Source organism: Zootermopsis nevadensis, unplaced genomic scaffold (assembly GCF_977971745.1).
Source record: "Zootermopsis nevadensis isolate Lab colony 2312 unplaced genomic scaffold, Znev_1.0 Znev_ptg000003l, whole genome shotgun sequence".
Lineage (NCBI taxonomy): Eukaryota > Metazoa > Arthropoda > Insecta > Blattodea > Termopsidae > Zootermopsis > Zootermopsis nevadensis.
The window spans coordinates 5,194,466-5,218,264 of NW_028259135.1; the positions used below are offsets into that span (position 1 = coordinate 5,194,466).

Genomic DNA, 23,799 nt, shown 5'->3' on the forward strand with positions numbered 1-23,799 from the left:
TGCGGCCTCATTTCGGTGGTGTCGTGGTGTGAACGCTGGAACATAGAAATTAATGAGGAGAAGACTCGGGCAATCCATTTCTCCCGCAGACTTACACCGGTCGAAGCTTGTCTTACAATGAATAGAAGAAACGTTCCATTTGTTAATCAAGTGAAAAATCTCGGTGTAGTCTTTGATAGTAGGATTGCATGGAGATTACATATAGAAATGATCGAAGCCAAGGCCTTCAGAACATTTGTTAAAATGTACTCCCTATTGAAAAATGAGCGGTTGGGCACTAACATTAAACTTATCCTGCACAAAGCACTCATTAACTCAATAATGACTTACGCCTGCCCCACCAGGGAATTTGAGGCATACACCATCTTGAAACTGCTGCGCCTGGTTCTCCGCAGGATTATGCAAGCAGATGTCACATCATATCATCACAATCCAAATGTTCGCAATATATAACAAGGCGACGCCCAACACATAACCTATAAGAGGCTTAAACTTGGCGGCGATCAAACCTACGCCCGTTCAAGTGACTAAGCTGCAGTTGCAGCACAGAGCAACTTATGATAAGGCATGATCTGCTGCGCAATGCCTGGACTCAGAGAGGCCGTGTATATATTGCACATAAATCTTTGAAATTAATACGTGTATAAAATATACAAATGGACATACGTTAAAAAGAAGACGACACAGGGCAAATGACAGACCCGCCCTCTCGGCATAGAGGGCGCCACACGACACGTGCGATAACGGTAAGATCAGACATAAAATATCTCGTCATGAGTCCCTAAAGCAGCTCGACATTTTACAGCTGACTGACAGCTGTTAAAAGACCTGTACTTGCCCTGGCTTACTCATCACCCTGATGATGTTGGCCGGAAGAACCTCTGAAACGGTGGTAAACTTCTACCACACCCAGACTACATGGTGCTACAACCCAGAAGACAGCCATCTTCAGACTCACTATTCAGATAACCACAAATCGTACACCTTCTATTTCTGAGGTCTATCAAGAATGAGTGGAGCTTAACTTCCAACTTCCCAATTTTTCTTCATGACATGGTGTTCAGCTCAGAGAGAACTATTTTTTTATGCATGAACGCAAATGGCATCCCATACCTTTTGTTGGTAAATGAATATTGATTACATTTCTCTTTTTGAGTAACGAAGATCTTATTGCCACTGTTGGTGTGCATCTTTCCTGTTTTCTTGCCTTTTAACTTTACTTTCATATTGCATGAAGACATCGAGGCTTACTGTATCATTACCTTGACCAGGTGCAACAACTAATGCACTTTCATGCCATTGCCAAACACCATACACTTATACTTTTCAATTACCTGTCATTTGTCATTCCAACATGGTGGCTGTGCAAACTTCTAACCTAGAATCAGAACTTTTTCTATTCATAATGGAATCCTAAAATTTAGTACGATTGCATTGTATATGAGAACATGGAGATTTGGAGAACATATGATTTGTTGTCTTATTACAATGAATGATGAATCAATGGTGTTAAACAGGAGCTGTAGTTTACGAGGTAGCCATGCAAGGACTGTCGACAACAAGTTGTTCTCCAATGAAATTTAGTGTATAACATGAATGTTCAAATGTTTAAAAAGGGAATGGATGAAGAGACACATACAGCTTAGTTAGGTTAATTAAAAAGAAGGGACTATGAACAGCCCTTCAGAACCCTATGAGGAGCAAAAATAAACAGTCACCCATGACAATGCTTCTTCTGCATAAAACAAGAAGAGAAAGATTACACATCTAAGTTGATCCAAAATTCAGGATACACTACAAACTACAACCTTTATTTCAACAAAACTGCTGCTGGAACAATTCTGGTACAAAATAATCTTTTCTCAAAACAAACATATAATCTCTATCCACACGTTTCAACTTGTCTGTAATTATGGTCAAAAAGCAAAGTTACGTCCTTTACACTCTATGTTTCTTAACTCACTAATGCAATGCCATTTTGTGGATGAAAGTCAAACACCTGTACTGCTCTAGCAAGTAACACAGCCCTAACTATGTAATAATGCATAGCCTCTGTTATTAGAGAAGTCAGAAATTCAATCCATTTGTGGTTTTTAAGTACTGAACAAAGCTTACAATTCCTTGAGCTCTACCGATTTTGTACAGTAATTGACTTATAGCTAGGATAAATATATTAGTTTCTTATTTTATCTGAATAAGCTTCATTTTCTTTTGCAATGGAAATATGATTAGAATCATCCTCTTAATAATCAAGTGTATGAGAGGAAATATACAATGCAACATATCCTATACAAATAAATATCATTTCTTTTGTCTTTATTGCTATGATAATAAATATTGTCAGCTATGCATGTTATTATTAAGTAATATAACTTACAATTTGGACATACTTAATGTCACCGTCCTACAATAAAGTTAAGACAACCTTAGCACTTATAAGTGTAGTAAGAAGAATTCTTTACAATTTGAACTTCACCTTTTGGACATGCTAGAATTAAGTAACTGCCAAGTTGCTCTTAATCTTCATATCGGATATTAAAATCTCAGTCAGAATAGTAACGATCTGATACACAAACAAACATTCACAACTATTAGCATTCCGTGGCCCCCACATTCACTGTGACACCTCATGAAACATTTGTAGAATTTATATGGCAATAAACAGAAGCCACACAGAACTTTCTGCCCAGAACATTCAATATGGATAACATTAAAACAAAATTAAATGTGAAAAGCTGTTTATTGAAGCACAGTGCAAGACTGAAACTATTATGATAAGACTTTGTAAAAGTTCATATAAGTTATATATTTCAAAAACACTAAAGAACTGTGTGGAAGTTCTGTGTTGCCAAAATGGTATCTCAAGGAAAAGGTACATAATGACATGAAATAAATGATGTGCTAAGTGCACAAATTTATCTGTAAACAATTGCTGAGTGAAGATGGTAATTAAGCAACATTCAAACCAAAGTTTAAAACATGAATTCCTTTGAATTTTTACACACTTCAGGGAGATAAAATGAAGAATATAAATGTCAATTCAATCCAGATATGCAATTCAATAATGATGTAAAAGAGTTAAGTTTAAAAAAGAAAGATTTCAATAAAACAAAATAAAAAAAGAAAAGGTAGGTTAATCATACTTAATATGGTAAGCTAATGATCTTATTATCCCTGTTGCAATACACAGACATTTATAAATTTCACTGTAATATAATGGATAAGATACCTTGCATTGTTGATATTATAATAAATACAATGTAGCGGGGGAAAAATAATGCACTATACATTCCAGCAACAACAGTTGTTTTAATGTATAAGTACAAAAAATAATGAAGGTATTTGGATTGTGGCCTTCTGCATTATAATGCTGTGTAGTCTTATAAGTGGTTACCAATGTTACAGAAGAACTGGCCAGCTCCATCTTCAGAATAGATGCTGGTGACACAGTCCTCCAAAAGCCTGACAAGCGCACACAGGACTGTGTCGTCATAATCTCAAAGACAACTCAAATTTTCACTTGTGTGAAAACATTAAATCTCAGCGAAGATATTGGTTGCACCACATTATACTGCAGCAAGTGATACAGGATGCTAACTAATGGCACATTCTTCAGTGCAAGAAAGAGACAATCTGAAGTAACAAGGCACAGAGCGCATGAACAAATGCGTACGTCACTAGAAGGCCTTAGAACTGTGATGAAGCCAAGCACAGCATGGAAACAACCCTTGAATGTCGGCAGATTTTAACTTCATCTTTCACTGTGCCCCTTTAAGCCTGGGGTGAAAAATGTTTACAGATAACAAACACGTAATTACGGAGGGTAACATAGCAAGGATGCACATTATAACAGTACTTCAGACAACTGCCATGTCATAACAGGACATGATAACATGATCCACTGGAACATGAACATGAAACAGTCAATCTCAACTTAACAAATGGTGACTTACAGTATCATAGAAATGAACCAAAGACATATTGAAAAAAGTCTGTCACAAGTGAAGTTCAATTTGAACCAATAAAATATTAGAGTTACAACAAATAAAAAGGTAATAAGTAAGATCTGGAAAGTCTTTTGTGTTTATTACAAAATTGTGGAGAAGAAAAAATGTTGATAAAGGGAGAAAAGCTGCAAAAAGAAAATGAAGAAACAAGACATGTAAGTAGAAAATGGCATCACACTTAAAGAAAAAAAATTGTCATACTAGAAAGAAGAACGAAAGAAAAGCAGCAAATAAATATCTGAATAACAGCGTAAGTATGAGATTTACTGAAACAATAAAGTGTAAGAGCAGTATGAAAAAGCAAATACTCCTGTCATGTGGCACTCTTACTTTCTGAAAACTTACACGAAATGGTGTCACGACACTCAGGGGCATCTCTCATCCTTCTGGTCCCAATTTATAAACTCTAATGCAAGAACAGTGGAATCTGCTCAGTCCCAGTGGACTAGAGGATTGTATTACTTCAAAATCTACAACAAAAACTAAGCTGGAATTTAAGACGATACCACTTTCATGGGCTCTTAACACCGCAGCCAACTCCTCCTCTAAAACTGAAGGTTTCAAACTCTACACTGATGAGTATCAGACTTGGGCCAATCCGTCACAAGTATTACAATGTCACAATTCTACAATCCCATTGGCACAACTGTACTGGAGAAACCAGTATGACATTCAAGCAGAGAGTCATTTACATGCCTACATTTACTTATTCTAGAGAGGGAGGTTTCTTGAAATCAGAAAGAATGGCTGATTTTACAGAACATGATCATAACTTCAAATCATCTACCACGTAATTTTCCAAATATATTTAAGTCTTAATATAAGAAAATTTTGTTATAACAAAAGTATAAATTCTACTGCAATGTAAAGACTGTATCTGGTACAGATGTTTTGCAGTTAAGATCAAACAAATGTACAAAATAGGCCAACTTCATGCAAAAACTGTAAATTCCTTATGAAGTAAACATATGTTTATAAACACATTCATTTCCACATTTGGGTTTGAGCACAAAGGTTCCCCCCTTATTGTTAGGCGGTTCATATGCAGCTACATTCTGCAATTTCTTGAACATACATAGATCATTTTCCATTCTTTCTTTTGCCATGTAATGTTACAAACCATTTGTGTATCTCAAGATTGGCTTGGTTGTGAAGCGAGCAAGCAGCAGAATTCCTGGAAGTAAATTCGTTAAAATCTTTAACTGCTGGAAATGAGATATCTTTTAAGCATCCATTACGATATTAGCTGAAGCATTATTATGTCTTGGTAGAATGTTGTCTTCCGGTCAGAACTCTGAAGGTATAAAGTGCCTCAAAAATGCCAAAACAACAAACCACTGCAATTTTGTTGAGAAATTTCTTTGCAGCCACAGAGGCAGAAACTACAATCTACCAAATGAGTTATGTTAAATATATATAAGCATTTGAGTATTTTACACTGCAAAATTATTTGGTGCACTGAGCACTGAAAACAGACTTAAAATTATGTAGCAGCCACTCTGTTTTCACTTGCATAATGAATTCAATCCCTTAATGGCAGAAATAAACCACTTTTTAGAAAATCAAATAAACCACCACCTGTGGTTAAGGAAGAACCCATGTGATCTACAAACACAAGTACTTACAGTAAGCGTGTCCTGAATAGACATATTATGTTATGATGTATTTCTTTCTGGCCAGCAGAAGACATTACGTATGTTCAAGAACAAGCAATAGGAACACATGAGTGCCCCTCTTAGGTATGCTATTTTGGGGGACCTCATTTATACTATCAGGATAACTAAATGCTCAGTAAGGCCATGCTGACGTAGCAGCAGCAAGGACCTGCCATTACAGCTGCTGGTGGGAAACACATCCTGGGCAGCAATCAAACTGCGTATACAAGCTATAAAAAATCAGATGTAAATTGTATTAAGACAAATAAAGAAAGATGGAAGATACAGAAAGTCTACAACTGTACCAGGTGTTTTGATGAAAGAATTATTTTTGATTTTATTACACCACATGGTAGGTAGATATTATCTCAGAAGCAAGCATTTCAAAACACTGGGATAATTTAGGCTAATGTGGATGCAATGTTTTACCTGCAGGCGCATATAGATCGTTTAAACAGCTATAAGCAGGCTTGAGCATAGATCTGGCATCTGTCATAAAAAAGCAAACTAATTCACTCTCACACGACATGTACTTAAATCTTTACAGGAACAATTACACCTTACTTTGCATTTTCTATATGCTAAGAACTTGCTCCATTTTACCATATTGCATGCAACTGCCTTCAGTATTCAGTAACTTAATGACAGCCTGCACAAAGGGACGAGGCATCTCCAAATGTTGACACCTGAGGCTATGGTACACAACATAGCATAAAACAATTCAGATATCACATAGCTACATTTATGCTTCCACTTGAACACGGACAAAGTGTTAAAACTTTGGTAACACTGGATGATAAGGACTGGTGAACTACTACTAGACTAATCCTATGAAACTATGATAATCTATTCACATTATCAAAGCAAGCCTCACTGGAGGCTCTGATTTCTATTAATTAATTTCAATAAATGTAGAAAATACAGATCATTTATGCAACACAACTTGTTTCAGCTAGACATCTGTCTTATTAAATATAATCTGAGTGAAGATCAATAAAAAAAATAATTTCCATTTTGATGTTCATAATAATCTGGAATCCACATATGGTGGGTAAGAAATTGTACATGCCATATATATATATATATATATATATACAAGAAAAGCTCATGGCATTTCAGTAACAGTTTCATATTTGTAGCCCGAAGTGTCCTATAAATAGTGTGACGAAGATGAATTTATCTTAACACTTCTTGTTTGCATTCCTTGCACAAACTGTTACAAAGAACCACCTCATTTACACACACATTAAAGATGATTTTACAACTGTCTTGGTGCCTCAATATTAAGGAATCTATCTATTTTTATTAGGCAACAAAATTAACTAAAGTGACACCACAGTTTTCTGTCGTATTTGACTGCAGTAAACTTCTAATTTTCCTTTAAATGCAGCACTAAACTTCAGTCAACATGTGTTGGTACAAATGTATAGAAACATGGAGTTGCTGAAGTATCACATCAGACACAAAACATGGAGGTGGGGGGAAGAAGAACAACCATAAAATGTGAAAGGATTAATTAAAGATCTGAGAGAAAAGAAAACTGTAATAGATTAATAAGGTAAAGATAAAGCATATAAAATGGAATAATAAATTATGTAGTATAAAAGCCAGATGCACTATTAATTTGTCAGTTTCATATTTGTGTACCGTGCTTATTTACATACAAATATCCACTACACGTTTCTCTATTGTGAAATGTCTGCCTTGTTGTTTAGACTACAGGTGGTCACGAAGAACAATCATTCGAGAACAACCTCGGCCATTATCGTGGATCTAATGTCTGCAGAGCCAAGGAAGTCCCATACCTTGACTGGTTGCAGCCAGACAGGGTGGTCAATAGGGCTAGTGAGTGGAGTGACATGCACATTCTGGCCAAAGAAAACTATCCATCTACTCCGACTGTTTAAGGACAAACTGAGTCTGAAGGTTGCCAATATCTACTGCATACCTTGTGACTGCAGTAAAGTTTATGTGGGGCAGACCGCCAAACTATCAAGGCTAGATGCAAAAAACATTAGGCATGTGCACCTCAAGCAACTGGAAAAGTTGTCGGTGGCAGAACATTGGATCGATACAGCACACCATATCGATCTCAACAGTATCTTCATACTAGGGACAGTTACTAGGTACATGGATCTTCTTGCGAGGGATGCCATCAAGATCTGAACAACTTCAACAGAGACGAAAAGGTTCACTCTCAGTCACACATGGTAGCCAGTAATCAACCTACTCCAGTGGTCTAGACACACCACTGGGAAGGCAAGGCAAAGCAAAATAATCCAGTAATACCATTGGCCACACAGTCCGCCAGGAACCGGTCCAGGAAGGGTAGATATATTTGTGAAATCCTGGGCTCCGCAGACATCAGGTCCCTGATGATGACCGAGACAGTTTTCGTAATGTAATTTTTTGTGACCACCTGACTGCCCAAGAAGACTCCATTGATTTTAGTCACCATAAAAGTTATAGATCTTACAGCAAGACAGGCAATTCACAATAGTTGAAAGTGTAGTGGAAATGTGTGTACAAATGAAGATGGTACACAAATATGAAACCAACAGAACAATTAAATGTAAAGTATCATAAAATAAAATTAAGAAGAAAATAAACAAAAAACCGATAGAAAATTAAAAAGACATGGAGAAATGAAAATAATTTTATGCTTCTGTGTTTATATTTAATTTCCTTTCAACACAAACTTGGCTATTAGTAAGTTTTTCTGTAATTAAAGTTGACATAACAGTTAGAGATACGACTCAGCTGTACAGACCGTGGCCTTAACATCACGGGCTCTGTAGTGCAGCACTGTACTAATACTATGAACATCCGTTCCCACTGTACAATACCATCATGCAAAAATGGCTTCAATGCAGGATAATCTGCATTAGATGAACACAATCTTTGCAGAAATGTCAGAAACATTTTGATTCAAAGGGAAAATTACAAGTTATATTGGAGAATTCCATCTTCTGGGTTCATGCGCTGTGTAGTCTGGTCGATGTTAACCAACGTTTCAGAGGTCATACTGCCTCCGTCATCAGGGCGATGATGCAGTATGACCTCTGAAACGTTGGTTAACATCGACCAGACTACACAGCGCAACAACCCAGAAGACGGAATTCTTCATACTCACCGCTGTGAAAACCTCAAATCCTACAAGTTATATTGGGTTATGACTACTTCCAAAATCAGCTATTATGGTCATATCAATGTTCCACCACTCTGTCTGGCAGAGAAGGTGAAGAAATCAAATTCTGATCTGTGAGAAACTATCATGTGGATTGCACACAATAGCGAGGATTTAGTAAGCAATGAGCAATGAGCAATTAACTTTACATTCATCTGACATGTGGGTACATATAAGTTTGCAAGACAGATCACCATGGCTGTTTGTATGGCATGAACAGCCAAAGATGAAAGCAACAAGGCGTAAAATAATGCGCATATTTTCAAGAAATCTTCGTGTAGTCCCCATATCTGTATGCACTTACACTACATGGGTCTCATATCATTCCGAAGCCTTCTGTCCCTTCACTGATAGCAAGAAGTAATGCTCGCTCAAAGTGTTCATAGCTCTCGTAATCAGGCAGACACAGCTGGTTGAAACTGCAACACAAAGATGGGTGACGTTCTGAGTCTGTTCCTATTCAGTGAGAAGTAAAACACACTCAATAAAGTGACTATTACATTCAACAACTCAACAAGAAATAGGATTTATATTTGACTGACTGACTGACTAACTAACAAACAAACTGGTACAAATTATTTAATGGAGGCTCTCAACATAACAGTTTTATGTTTATTAGTACAAACGTCATCACCATTCAAATATAATGGTGACACTGATGTAAAATTAAAATAAATTATTGTCTAAACTTAACACTTTATAGCTGTGCAATAAAGTCTGTGCAACAACAATAAAATCCTTAATATCTGCTAGATCCAAAACTGGGAGTAATGTAAGCATAAAGCTGGCATCAAATACCATTCATAATTTGTGTACAAATACAGCAATTTAAAAAATGTGTAAACAAAATATTTGAGAGGTAATGACGCTGGATGCGAAGTTCCAATATTATATTGTAATGAACCAGGCATAAAAAATGAGACAGATTTTGAGCTACCATCCAATAGGAAGATGTCTTTGACACCCCTCTGTGAAAGACTACTAGACAGCATGAACTGTGACTTTCCCTTGACTGCCCTTCATAATCGCACTTGATGACTGCCAATCAGTCGGCCCTTGCCGAACATTACCAGGTGTGAGCAGTGGGCAGGTTGCCAAATGTAGGTGCAGCCGTGATCTGAAAGCGTGGACTGAGCTCTCCAAAGCCACCCGGTGGGAGCTGGGAACAGCCTGTTGTGAACTGCAGCAAACGAGCCATCTCCTCCTGCGTGAAGTTGGACACTGCAGTCCAGAACCAGTCCAGGATGCGCCGGAACTCTGTAGACCCTCCATTCACCACGTGATTGGCCCGGAAGTCAGCGACACTGTATTCGCCTGTTCCACACAGCAACAGCTGTAAGAACAAGGATGGGTTAAGAACAAACCACAGCAAAACTAATAATTAATTAGATAGTGAGCAGCAATTAATTTAATTATATACACTTCATCACTAACAAATAGTAGTCATCATTATATGCCACTATAATGACTCAGATTATGACTGGCATAGTGGAAGTTGGTCACCTAATATAGGCTAGGCATTTTACTGAAATGTTTGATGCAGAGCCTACTGCAAGAATATTGAAAAAGTGTAATCCACACATGTGTTCTTTGCAAATGCTGCATTATTAATAATAGATTATGTCGGTTATCTTATGTAGACAAATTTAGTTTCCAACTACACAAATCATGTGGTCTTAATGTCTTCTTGAAGTAATGCAAGTGAAAACTGAAATGTCATGAGGCATGTTATCTCTTCAGCAGCATACTGGACTCGCATGCATTAGGGTCATGGGATCGAATCCCGATCAACTAATTTCTTTATGTAGCTGCCATGATGATGTTTTACATTACATAAAGAATTACTACATCAACGTTTTGTATTTTCCAAATACGAGGGTGAGTCAAATGAAAACCGTAAAACTGAGATAAAAATTCGAAATATCACGCCATTGTCCTATAAGTTGACAGACATGTTACCAATGCTATAACGAGTATCCTATAAGTGACAGTATAATGCAGACAAACAGAACACCATCACAGTGCCAATTTGAAAATGGCTGCTCCACTAGTTACGTGCACGAAAGAAGAACAACGTTCTGCAATTCGTTTTTTGATCAGTGAAGAATCTTGAAGAATCATCTTCGGCCTGCAGTCAGATCAAAGCGACGTGGAATTTTGACTAGAGGTGTCCTTTTGCAACATGACAATGCTCGGCCCCATACTGCCCGTGCAACAGTTGCAACAATCCAAGACTTGCACTTTGAGTGTCTTCCACATCCGCCATACTCACTAGACCTAGCCCCAAGTGATTACCACATGTTTGGGCCACTCAAAGAGGCGATGGGAGGAAAGAAGTTCCGTTCTGATAAAGAGGTACAGCAGGCGGTGCATCAGTGGTTGCGCAGACAACCACAAGAATTTTTTTCTAGAGGAAGCCATACACTTCGTAAACGCTGGAGGGGCCTGTATTGAACGAAATGGAGACTATGTAGAAAAATGATACAGTTGTGTACCGCTTTCACTCAATAAATTAAATTTAAAAAAAAATTACGGTTTTCATTTGACTCACCCTCGTATCTATAACCATATATCAATGTAAGACCCTAATGCAAGTGGCATTAATGTTGATTCCACCTCCCAAGTTTGTTCATCTGTCATGTAGGTATTACTGGTTGTAGAACATTGAAAAGTATGATATTGGGGCAGCCCCCAATGGTATAATGTCGATTATCATGTATAATAAAAATCCATCCACCAATTCTCAAGCTGAGTCGAGTGGAAGAAGAAGGAATTTATGGAGAGGCGTATTTCAGCAGGCCAAGGCTTGAATCAAGCTAGGGCCCCAGCGAGAGTAAACAAAAGAAGGTAAAGAGAAAGATGAAGAAAAATGACTTATTACAATCTGAATTATTATTATTATTTAGTGTTCTGTCTGACGACAGGTCCATATGAACAGGATCCTTCCATCCTTTTCTCGGACTGGGACCTGTTCATATACGTTCTTGGCAGATGATCCAGAAGTGGTTTGCCATTGCCTTCTTCTGTGTGTGAATGGAGTAATTGTTGGGATGCCACGGAGGAAAACTCCGTGTTGCCTAGACCACTCGAATGTAAGAGATATCATGTAACTTCATAAATAATCTTTCCTACCCAGTATTGTTACTGCAATTAAATCAAGAAAAGTGAGAATGGGTGGACTTGCAGAATGCACAGACAGAATAGAATACATGTAAAATGTTAACTGGAAAACTCTGGTAAGACAGACCACTTGTAAGACCTCTTATTTATTTAACCACACTTTTTCAGCAGCCAATTATGTAGTGTTAAATGAAAGGATAATAGTAAACAATGAATTGAAAAAGACATGGAAGAAAGTGATAGTGTGCCAATTTAAGGTACTATCCTGGCACTTGCCTGGAGGGACTGAGAAATACCTGTCAGTATAGCCAGTCTCTGGGCCAAGATATGAACCCGGGACCTCCCGAATATGAAGCATTAAGTGCTAACCACTCAACCACGTTTTGCAAGTCACGCACGACAATTAAGCCATCTCACCTCCAGTTCATTCTCATCGAATATGCTGAGCAGGTTGTCTGGAATGAGCTCATTAAGTCCTTTGAGGAAGTGCTCCACCTCGTCCTTGAGGTTATTGGCAAGCCTGTACTGCGCCAATGCATCAAGATACTGGTGCTTGGTGCTATTTTGGACCCGCAACTTTGCCCCTCCTTGCACCAACTCCACAACCTGTTTCTCAACGGAACACAACACAGTGAGTAATTAGACTGATCATAAAAACCAGGCCATGCTTCCACTGCACCACACATCTAAACAGTGTAACAAAAGGAATGATTAACTTTCATCATATGGGAATAGGGAATTTAGGTCCCTGTATAATTGGGATACCAATCAGACTTTATCCTGCATTATGAGTTTAGCAGTATGCTACCACAATGCCAGCTACTCACAAGATATGGTACATGGACGATAAAGTTCAATAAGTGTGTCACATAGATAAAGTGTTTGAACATTGACAACAATCCTTTCAAATTCATTTTTTCTTCTTTACAATACGAGCCTATGTCATCAGAGGCACTAGAGCAGGGTCTGACATAGTACAATATTACAAATTTTACTAACTCAATGGAGTGGAGTCAATGCTACGAAGCTAACAGTTGCTCAGCTAGTCAGCAAATTCCCTTCATTTTATGGAACCCAAAAGTTTGTTACCATGTTCACAACATCCTGCCACTGGTCCCTGTCCTCACCCAAATGAATCTAATCCACACCTTCCTATCATATTTCAGATTAATTTTAATATTATTCCCCCATCTGTGCCTTTCTCAGTTGTCACAGTTCAAGATCTGTGCACTTGTGGCTGGGGTAAGAAGCTAACCTCTCACTTCCATTTGGTTAAGAATGTGTGAAGCTAAACCTTCAACCCCCTACACGTGGTGCTTAAGTAAGAGACACGTTTACCTCTACCTTACTTTTCATATTCAGGCTCCTCAGTTGGAACTGTGTAATGCAGTGACTATGGTCGGTATATGGAAGTGACTGACTGTTTAGAAAAGAACTGGGCAGGAGCAACAAGAGGAAACTCTGAGTCAATAAAACATTGATGAGATGGTGGAGATCCAATAAAAAAAAAAGTCTGGGTGATCATTCTGGAAAATATCTGGAGACCAAAACAGGCTCATTAAACTGCATACATCAAAGTTTAAGAACCTCTTCTAGACCTAGGGCCACATTCACTGTTACTGACTCACAGGCTGCAGGGTAAAAATGAGGACAATGTACAGCACCTCTGATGTTCAAAATCAGGTTAAATTTCTGTTGCTGCGATTCACATATATCCGTTCATGTGTTCATCACCAAGACACATCGTAGATCTTTAAAGTTTCTCACTGAACTAAACAATGGCTCACAGCAGAAGGTACTGCCTAATGCTAATGACATTAACAAAGAATGTTTTGTAATATCAGGTAAGTATCATTCATCATACAGGAAAACACAAAATTATAAGAAACTCATGCCTGCTGCAAAAAAACACACTGGCATGAAAAAACAATGGATGTAAAACTTTGCCTGAAAGTGTCAGTTAAATCTTGCATTAGAATTTCTTGGACAGAGTTCTGAACAAGATGTGCATATGCAAATCTGGTCTGTGTCTGCAATAATGACATATAAATCTGTCAGTGATGTTTCTGTATCCTCGAGGTAATATAATATCCTGTTCCATGTTTTTTTCACAGGCACTTATTTAAGATAAAATTACAGCAATGTTTCCATATGCATGTAACATTAGCCTTCATATTCTGTTCATGTGGAAGAGAAGACATAAATTTGATCTACATTTCTGGCGAACAAATTATTCATGTCATATTTTTCTAGTTCACATCGTAAATATAAGTTTCTTTTCTTAGAAATTTCTCATTATGTAATTAATTACCTTGCATATACTGTGATATACTTGACTGCAAAAACATTCTGTATCTGTTGCACGGGCAAAAATAATTGTACATTCTGTAGTGCACCTATATATGCTGTTTTTCAATACTGATTTGTCTTTTTATGTAAATGTTTTACATCAGACCTGCTAATCCTTGCATGTTTGAAGTAGGTCTTTTGTAGTAACAGTCAATTGCGCTGAACAAGGACATGTCACTCTTTTAATAATTTATCAAATGAGAATGGACTGACCCACAGCAGGTCACACTCCTGTTCTTGGACTGAAATTTTGGAAGGAATAAAAAAACGTACCTCACATATGAATAACTGTGATACCTATAAATCATTAAGTAGTATAACTTGATAAGATTCACTGGCCTCTGCAATGAAATGTAAGCAGTCAAAATATCAGTAGTTACAAATTATTCTTTCTGTATCAAGTTAACTGAGTCATCTGGTGTAGCCACTGACTAACCTTCATTAGCTGTCCAAACTTGTCATATTCTTCCTCCACGAAGTACAGCTCCATTTCTTCCACATCATGGTCCAGGATGTACTTCACCTTACTAAGGTACAGATCTGGATCATCCTGTTCAAAATACTGAAAGAAAGAAGTTTCAAACTGAGGTAAAATATACAAGCAGTTCACAAAACCAAATCTCAACCAAAGTTCTATTACAACTACGGCTTAAAAAAAATCACTTGAAAATCTTTCAGAAAACAATGATCTGTGAACAATAACTTTTTACACTGTTTTGTGTAACTGTTAAAGATGAGATATTCTTTGAGGTAAGAGCAGAAATAGCAGTTGCCTGAATAAAGTGAACTCCATGCTCCTGCAAACCCCCGCCCCTACACGCATGCCCTTGACTTTGCTACTCAACAACATAAGCTGACATGTACAAAGCAAGAAATTCCTTGTAAAATATTTTCAAAGACTCATGAACAGAACAATTATTCAATTTTAATTTTCTCTTCTATCAAGCAGAAGTTTTAATTTTGGTTTGTGGTACAGTCAGGCATACAGAGCTTAGGAACACTGAAATAAACAATGGAACAAGACGGCTCTACAAAATTTCTCTCACCTTGTAATGTACTCGAAGACCAATGATCAGTGCTAGGAAGGAGCGTGTGAACCTGGCACGAACCAGTTGGCGGTATGAACCCCCGAGCGCCGATTCATATAGACACTTTCCAACCAGCCTCCCTGCAAACTCATAGTGCTTCAGCTTCAGGTGGGGTGGTCGCTGTGGATTTGGGTGCACCAGAGCTTGCTGGTTGTCTGAGAAACTCGTGAATAAGCCATTCCGCGCATCAAACAGCGCTGCACACGTCAACTCAAACCACTCTCTACGTATCCCTCCCCAGTCCAAACCTAACACACACACACACACAAAGCAAGTCATACATCAGTCCTTGAGCCACATAGAAATTAAATTTAATTAATTTTAAATACTAATCAGAACACCATTGCTTTACCTTGTTCTCCCTGAAAGATGATTTCAAAATTCCGACACCAGTCACTGACCGAGAAGCCCTTTGTTGCTTTCATAGACTGCAAAGACAATTAATGCACGCACTTAGAGAAAATTTGGTATTTTTATGTTTATGTATCAGATTTATTCTTGCAAACCTTCACTCACACACGTTTCAAAACAAGGAACTGTGAACTCAACATAAACGAGTTGACAATATCAGCCCGAAAGTGCTGCCTCATACAGACAATTTCTGACCATACCCCCTGCAAACTCATGGTACTTCAGCTTCAGGTGGGCTAATTTCTGTTGATCTGAGTGCTCCAGAGTTTGCTGAGAAACTTGTGGACACGACATTCTAAGCATTAAGCAGAATTTCCAAAAATCTCCACTGAGATACCAAGACATAGGATACATATGTCAACACTTATTTTGGTTCACAGAGATTAATCTAACAATCAGATGATGACACCCCTTTAATTAACAATATGTGAAACTGTGAAATTTCTTTGTAAATTATTTTATGAAAAATAGTCATATATATAAGAAATTTATAGTCTTTTTTTTTTCTTGAAGATTGCTGTCTTCTGGGTTATTGCACCGTGTAGTCAGGGCAATCGCCCTGATGATGGAGCCGGTATGACCTCTGAAACGTTGGTGGAAATCTACCAGACTACACGGCGCAATAACCCAGAAGACAGCAATCTTCAGACTCACCACTGTGAAAACAACAAATCCATTTTTCTTCTTCTTAGACTTCGTATCAGGTTCACAGTTTAAACATACATTACACAAACGTTTTGAAATCTCCAATTACTTTTATTGAAAGCACTTGTATACATAGCACAAACACTGAAATGCATGATGAACACTCACAGATTCAAGCAATTTCTCCCGGTTCACCTTCACTTGTAGCTTCTCATGGTAGTGCTTCTGGTGATACTTCCGTACTTCATGATAAAAGAAATCCTGCTTATCCTTGAAGGTCTCTGACCCACCTGCAACATAGGGCACGCCTAGGTCTATCTCATGTTATTCAACTGCAGATATTATGTAGTGTCAAACAAAATGAAAGGGTCATCACGAATGGCAAGAATTTTAAACAGATGGCAAAAGTCTATCTGACAATAGTATCCTGATATTTGACTGGAGCAACTGGGAAAAGCCACAAAACCTCAATCAGGATAGTTGGACTAAGCCTCATGAATGTAGGTCTACAGCAGTAGTTCCCAAACGAGGCGGCAGGCACCAAAGTGGTACCTGAATCACTGAAAGTGGTGTGCATAAAAACTATGGGGATGCTCCAAAACTGAACTATCAACAGACGAAATTGTCTATTTACTGACTTACTTACCTTACAAAACCTATAAAAAACAGTTCTGTTAGCAGTAATCATGCATTCAAAATGTCCTAATTATAGGAAGTCTTAGAATTTAATTCTTGAATACACTATATTTAATTAAACTGCCCCCTCACACTGTTATGGATTATGGTAGCTTAAATTAAACATATGCAAATAAATGCAAAATGCACATGTCAAACCTCTGATTATTACAAACTACTTTAGTCCTAGTTCATTAGTAGAACCTGATACAAGACATGTAATGTACAGTTGTGTAAAAATTTATTCATGGCTTATAAAGCATTTTAAAGTATGGAAAGTGATATCAATATATTTGGCTCAACCAGTTCTACAGTAGATGGTTCTCCTGCAGAGGAAAAAGAAGGGCGAGAACATATCGAACAGATTTCCAGACATTCGATTTCACTTATCAACTTGTAAATGAGGAAGAGCATCCCGGGTGTGTTGCATGTAGTAAAGTTTTCGCAAATAATAATTTCAATGCAAGAAATTTGTATTGGCACTTAACAACAAAACATGAATATCTTGTACATGAACCATTACAGCTTTTTGAATGAAAACTACTAAAAATCTGTAACCAGTCAAACTTAATGAGAACTGCAGCCACTGCTTCAACAAAATAACTTTTGGCCTCTTTTGAGGTCTCATACTTAATAGTCAAAAATAAGAAGCCTCATACTATCATACAATTGGAGAGAGAATACTGCTTACAGCAGCCATGAAAGTGTGCAAAAGTATGCATGGTGAAAAAAATGGCAAATTTCTTTAAACAATATCTCTATCTGATAACATAGTAATGCAATGCATTGAATAAATGTCAGAAGACATCAAAGAACAACTGCTGACATGTTGCAAGATTAGCTCAACTACTTACATTTGTCAGATACTGTTAAAAAGAAAGGAAGAGTATATGTTCTGCCTACCACTTTCAGAGAGATGTACAGGAAATTACATATTCAAGGCATTGAATGACTATTTCACAGCAGAAGATTTTTCTTGGGAGAAATGTGTCAGCATCTGTACAGATGGAGCAGCAGCTTTGAAACTATATCATACAATATTTTTATTATTGTCATTTTGTGTGCACATATTTCATGAACACGACTGAGTAAGTCTGAGTGCTAATTCTTTCACCAGCCAGACTTATTCCTTTGTGAAATAACTGTACTATTTCATTCACATAATTTGAGCACAAACAATTAAAACATCCACATTATTTAAAGGAACTTCAGTGTTCCAGTTCGTGTACCTATGTTTTTCAGCAGGAAATGAATGAAGGTAGCAGCAATGACATTGCGTTCCTTGGCTATGAGCTCCACTTTGAGCTGACAGCCATCATCCACGATGAACGAGGGGTAGTTGTGCTGATTGTTGTTGTTGTTGTTGTTGTTACTGCTACCAGTCTGGAAGTGGAACTGATACACAACAAGTATGAAAGATGTCATGTGCTCAAATACTCCCAGTAACAACACATACGTGAGTTCAAATTGTGGTCTTCAGGGTTGTGACACTGAGCAATCTTGTCAGTGGTTACAAATGTTTTGGAGGTGCATACTGTCACCATTTTCAGGTAGAATTTCCACCCTCTAAACATCACCACCTACAAGACTACACAGGATCATAACCCAAAGACCACAATATGAACTGTCAGCATCACCAAATGCTGTATAAAGGCTGATACACAGTACAATGAAATATTTTGAGAAGCTATCAGTGGATGCAGCAGAATTCGGTCCAGCTTTGTGGCTGAGATATGCTGACAGTCCATTTGTGGTTTGGCCACACAGACCAGAAAGATAATAGGAATTGCTCTACTACATCAGCAATCTCATACATAACAAACAATTCACTATAAAAGTGTAAACTAATAATATTCTTCCTTTACTAGAAGTCTTGATCAAAAAAAGCAGCTCAAATTTATCCAAAAAGGTGTATGGGAAACATATGCAAACAATATGTTGATTGCATTTAAACTCTAAGCACCCCTAGCATGTAAAAGGGGAGCTGCTTCAAGGCTGGTGAACAGATCCTAAGTCACATGCCATGAACAGAAAGATTTCAGTAGAGAAGTCAAGAACACAGAACATGACCAGATGCTAAATGGATACCCACAGCATTTCGTTAAATACGTCATCACAGAGAACTACCACGATGCACAGTGATGCATGGTAATGCAGTTAATGGATGTCAAACAAGAAAAGAGTACTTACAAATATATGTTAAACTACTGTCAAGCATTAAGACAGTAATATGGATACAGTTCTTCATTATAAAACTGATCATGTCAACTAGCTAATAGGTGGAAGCAAAGGAAAGGATATAACTGAAGAAAGACATTTTACATGTGCAGTAATAAATACATATCTTATATTAGATAAGTAAAATAAGTAAAGACAAAATACACATCTCTTTGATTTCACACGTTTCAAATTTCTGGATTTCCCCATATTCCTTCCTCTGCCACTACTTAATTACAAGATGACTACGAACACTTCCTTCTTTAAGAATGAAGTATTCATTTAGAAACATCAGTCTTTAGTGACTGAAAAGAAACGTTTCTGGCCATGTCTAGCTTCAGAATTACCAGTTGCTATGAACACAGCCTAGCAGAAAATGTTGTTGGTAAGTTAAGCTGTGCACTCACTTTTGTGGAAGGGCACAACCGGAATGTGATGAGTCTCTTTGGTATGAACTTGAGCAGGAACTCCTTCACAGTCAGCTGTTTTGGTGAAACATAACAAAACACCTTCCTTGGCTTGGACAGTCGTTCACCCTGGATGCTCACCAGCCTTGCCTCATAGCATATGTTGTGGTTCTTTGAAGCAACATTCTTTTGAACTAGTGCAGCATCACTTGCTGTCAACAAACAATCCATGTTACACACGGAAATGGAATTAGATAAAGATATTTATAGGAGATGTTGTGGAAAAGGTGTCGTGTGAATGGACAGAATAAAAGGAGCAGCTCTGAATGTAAGAACACCAGAGAAGACCCACTGGGAGATACCAGGAACAGATTCGAGGCAAATACAAAAAGAGAGGCGTGGAAACAACTGTGCAGTGATGACATGTAAAGTAAAAATGTCAACAAATGATGACAATGACAATTATGTATGCAAATCTACCAGGGGCGACTAAACTCAAATATGTGAAAAGTGAACACTTATCCAAGTCTGTTAGAAAACACACGTGGACTGGAATATCCCTTACAATGTTACTTACACTTACCACTGAGTACAATGATATCAAAGTCTCCATTATGCAGCTCAATGCCCCTGTAGGAGACAGTAGCATGAAAACATCCTTCTGAGGGAAACTGTACCTGAAGACTGATGTGATGGCTGGTCTCCTCATAACTGAGCATCACTGAGCACTGCACAGGGTCAGGGCAGCCAATCTGTGAAATGAGGTCCTGTCCATCAATGGTGCAGCAGATGTGACATAATCATGTTGGACATAAAATATCTTAACTAGGGTTAACAGACAACTACATCTACAATTCAACATCATCATCAACATTCCATAACCAGTGTCATAAAAAAGGGGGCTGGCAACCTTGGTAAGGTCACATGAAGAAAATATGCTGAGTTTTTTGCAGGTGAAACAAGATTCAAAAAGACAAACCCCAATTTGAAACACACGTCTTATAAATATGTTTCTCTAAGTTCTGAACACCTGTAGTCCCACTATACACTATACACGTTTGGGGGGGATAGAAGGTATAGCTCCTTCTCATTCTTTACATCAGCACTAGATGGGGGTGAGTGGTCAGCATCATGCCCCGGCCGCGCTTCACCCCTGGTAAAGGACCAAAGTACATATTGGATAGGAGGCTGGGTGGGCCCCCAGAGCAGGGCTGGATGCAGAGGCTAGAGGAAAAATCGTCTGCCCCCGTTGGGGATCAAACCCCAGTCGTCCAGTCTGCAGCCAGTCACTATACTAATTGAGCTACACCAGCTCATTAATTATGGTCAAAAACAGATAAAAATAAAAAGCACTTTATATGAAGACCAATACATTTCCTATGCTCTGAAGGGACCAGGTAGGGAATTCTTGCATGGTGAATTCCAATGCCACTCACAATGGTAATAGTGCAAATTACGGAAAATAGGCCAGAACTATTATGCTATGTACACATTTCCTGACTTGTTTCTCTAGTATCTGACATATGCAGAATATCTGATCAGTATTTGTTCCATTATGAAAATTGGTTTTCAACAGAATCAGTTCCAAACCTCTGCTTTAAAAGAGTAAGAAACAGTTCTACATGGTGAAGCAGCCACATGAAGGCATTAAATGTTACTTATTTTTGATAAACTGTTACCTGAGTGACGGCCACATTGTACCCGTCTGTCGGATTTTCATCGGGGCGAAACAAACAGAGGTTATTAAACTCATCTCGAGGCTCAATAGCAAGTGAGTGAGGAATTCCTGCAGTGCAAACCACTGTTGAGCTGTGACGCACAAACACGGACTTGTTAGGGTCTGGAGGTCCTACAGGGACAAAAGAGAACACGTATTGTTTTGATTAACAACAAGAGATCATGCTGGGTCACTTTAACACTGTTTTTTTTAATGTTCTTGCAAACATTCTAGGTTCCACACAACATTTGTAATGTTGCCAACCACATCAGCTAATGCATACTAACTAACTCTAACGAGCATAGCACTTCATCAGAAGATAATAGTATACTCAGCTACTCATGAAATTTCCTGCATTTTATGGAACCCAATGGATCATTAAACTCTTCACAAGCACCTGCCCCTGGTCCCTATCCTGAGCCAAATAAAATCACTCCACACTCTAAAACATAATTTCCCTACATTTAATACTATGGAGCTCCCTATTATAAAGTTTTCTCCAACCTTCTGTCAGTTCGCCTCTCCTGGAAGCACCACCCTGTTCTCAAACACCCTCAATCTGTGTTCTTCCTTTAATGTAAGAGACCAGTTTTCATATCTATATAACAAGAGGTAAAATTATATTTTTGTGTACTTTAATCATGTGGAACTGGGTTTGCTCAGTCAGTACAGTGAGTGGCTGTGGACTGGATGACCGAGGTTAGATCCCCAACAAAGGCAGAGAATTTTTCCTAGAGCCCCTGCGTCCAGGCCGGCTCTGGAGCCCACCCAGCCTCCTATCGAATGGGTACAGGGGTCCTTTCCTGGGGGTAAAGCATGGCCAGGGTTTGACGCTGACCACTCACACCCATCCAGTGCCGAGGTTAAGAATGAGAAGGAGCTATACATCCTCTCCCCCTCAAGCGCCTACATGGAGTGTAGAGGGATGGCTTTACTTTACTTTTTGTACTTTAATCCTTGCATTTTCAGACAGCAGACAGGACAACAGAAGATTTCAAACTGCATGGTGGCAAGCATATCCCATTATTAGTCTGCTCTTAATTTCCTTGTGAATGCAATCCTGATTTGTTAATGTCATTCCCAAAAATTTTCAAAATTTACCACATTTTCAAAGGATTTACTAGCTACCCTTATATAATGATTCTATCCAATAAAGCATTCACTCTAACAGTTAGTGAAACAATATTAGAATAGCTTCATCATTACAAAACACTAGATTTACTGACAAAACTCTTATTTAACACTCTAGCATATCTGAAATACATGTCAATTGTAACAATTAGTTTGGAATGATCCAACATCATACATACATCTGTACTACATTCTATGGATCCGTAAGTTAACCAGGTAACAATAGCACGTGGAATAAGTCATAATAATACATTACATATACACAAATGCAATTCATACTATTATATAGATTTCACATAATTTAAGCAAAGGGTTCGCATAAAGTAGTGAAATGTTACAAATAAATCCACCCATTACATTCAGCAGATAAATTATAATAATTTATATTACATGAAGACAAGTGAAAGAGAGGGGATGAAGGCCAATGAAGCCTCCCATCCACTCTCTCAAATGACACAGGAAGAATGTGAAACAGCGTTGCCAGGACAAAGCTGGCCACTAGGCCACTACACTGTCCTTTTCACCCCTCGGTAGTCCTTATTTCCACTCTCTTTGTTCCTCCTCATCACATCCACCCACCTCCCTTACATGACTGGTGATTCACACACTGAAGCCCAAGGGGCCCTTAAAAGGGCCAATTTCTCAGACCTCTCTCTCTTTCATGTCCTTTCCCCTCCTGCTGGCTCCCAGACCCTTGCTGATTCTGATGCTATTCCCCACTGGTCAGGCCAAGGCTCTGCCATAACTGACATATTCCTGTACCTCCCATGAATTCCAAGTGTGTGGCTTACTCATCACCCTGATGATGGAGGCAGCAAAGACCTCTGAAACGTTTGTAAACTTCTACCAGACTACATGGTGCTACAACCCAGAACAGCCATCTTTGTACCCCAAATCCTACTTATTAATAATTACCTGGAAGGAAAGTCTTGACGAATGGGCTTCCATGAACATGGCAACTGCCAATAAGCACAGATATCTTGTACATCCCTGCATGTCGCACAGTGAACTTGACAACTGCAACATTGGCAGCACTGGGATCAGTGCCTCCAAGTTCGGAGAGGGTAGCAACTCTCCGTGCACCTTCTGTCACTTCCACAAAAAGGTTGTCTGTGTCACAGATTGGATATGGTTGTCCATTACGTTGGTAGAACTGAAATGGATAAACAACACTTATGTTAAAAACAAAC

At 38.3% G+C, this 23,799-nt stretch overlaps 1 protein-coding gene across 3 annotated transcripts in view; it reads right to left on the minus strand.

The window, feature by feature from the left end:
• Positions 1-1,790: 1,790 nt before the first annotated feature.
• The window catches only part of LOC110832838 (apoptosis-resistant E3 ubiquitin protein ligase 1), a 34,669-nt gene continuing 12,660 nt past the window's right edge, over positions 1,791-23,799 (minus strand). For 2 of the 3 annotated variants that reach the window (XM_087340612.1, XM_087340624.1), the window contains exons 5-16: positions 23,525-23,762; positions 21,441-21,610; positions 20,345-20,513; positions 19,762-19,973; positions 18,367-18,532; positions 16,631-16,752; positions 15,759-15,834; positions 15,365-15,654; positions 14,755-14,880; positions 12,387-12,575; positions 9,920-10,182; positions 1,791-9,268 (exon numbers count right to left, since the gene is read on the minus strand). In XM_087340612.1, coding sequence (XP_087196738.1) covers positions 9,166-9,268; positions 9,920-10,182; positions 12,387-12,575; positions 14,755-14,880; positions 15,365-15,654; positions 15,759-15,834; positions 16,631-16,752; positions 18,367-18,532; positions 19,762-19,973; positions 20,345-20,513; positions 21,441-21,610; positions 23,525-23,762 — 2,124 coding nt within the window. In that variant the 3' untranslated portion in view covers positions 1,791-9,165. The remainder of the gene's footprint in view (positions 9,269-9,919; positions 10,183-12,386; positions 12,576-14,754; positions 14,881-15,364; positions 15,655-15,758; positions 15,835-16,630; positions 16,753-18,366; positions 18,533-19,761; positions 19,974-20,344; positions 20,514-21,440; positions 21,611-23,524; positions 23,763-23,799) is intronic. The other variant, XM_087340618.1, reaches the window with a different exon arrangement.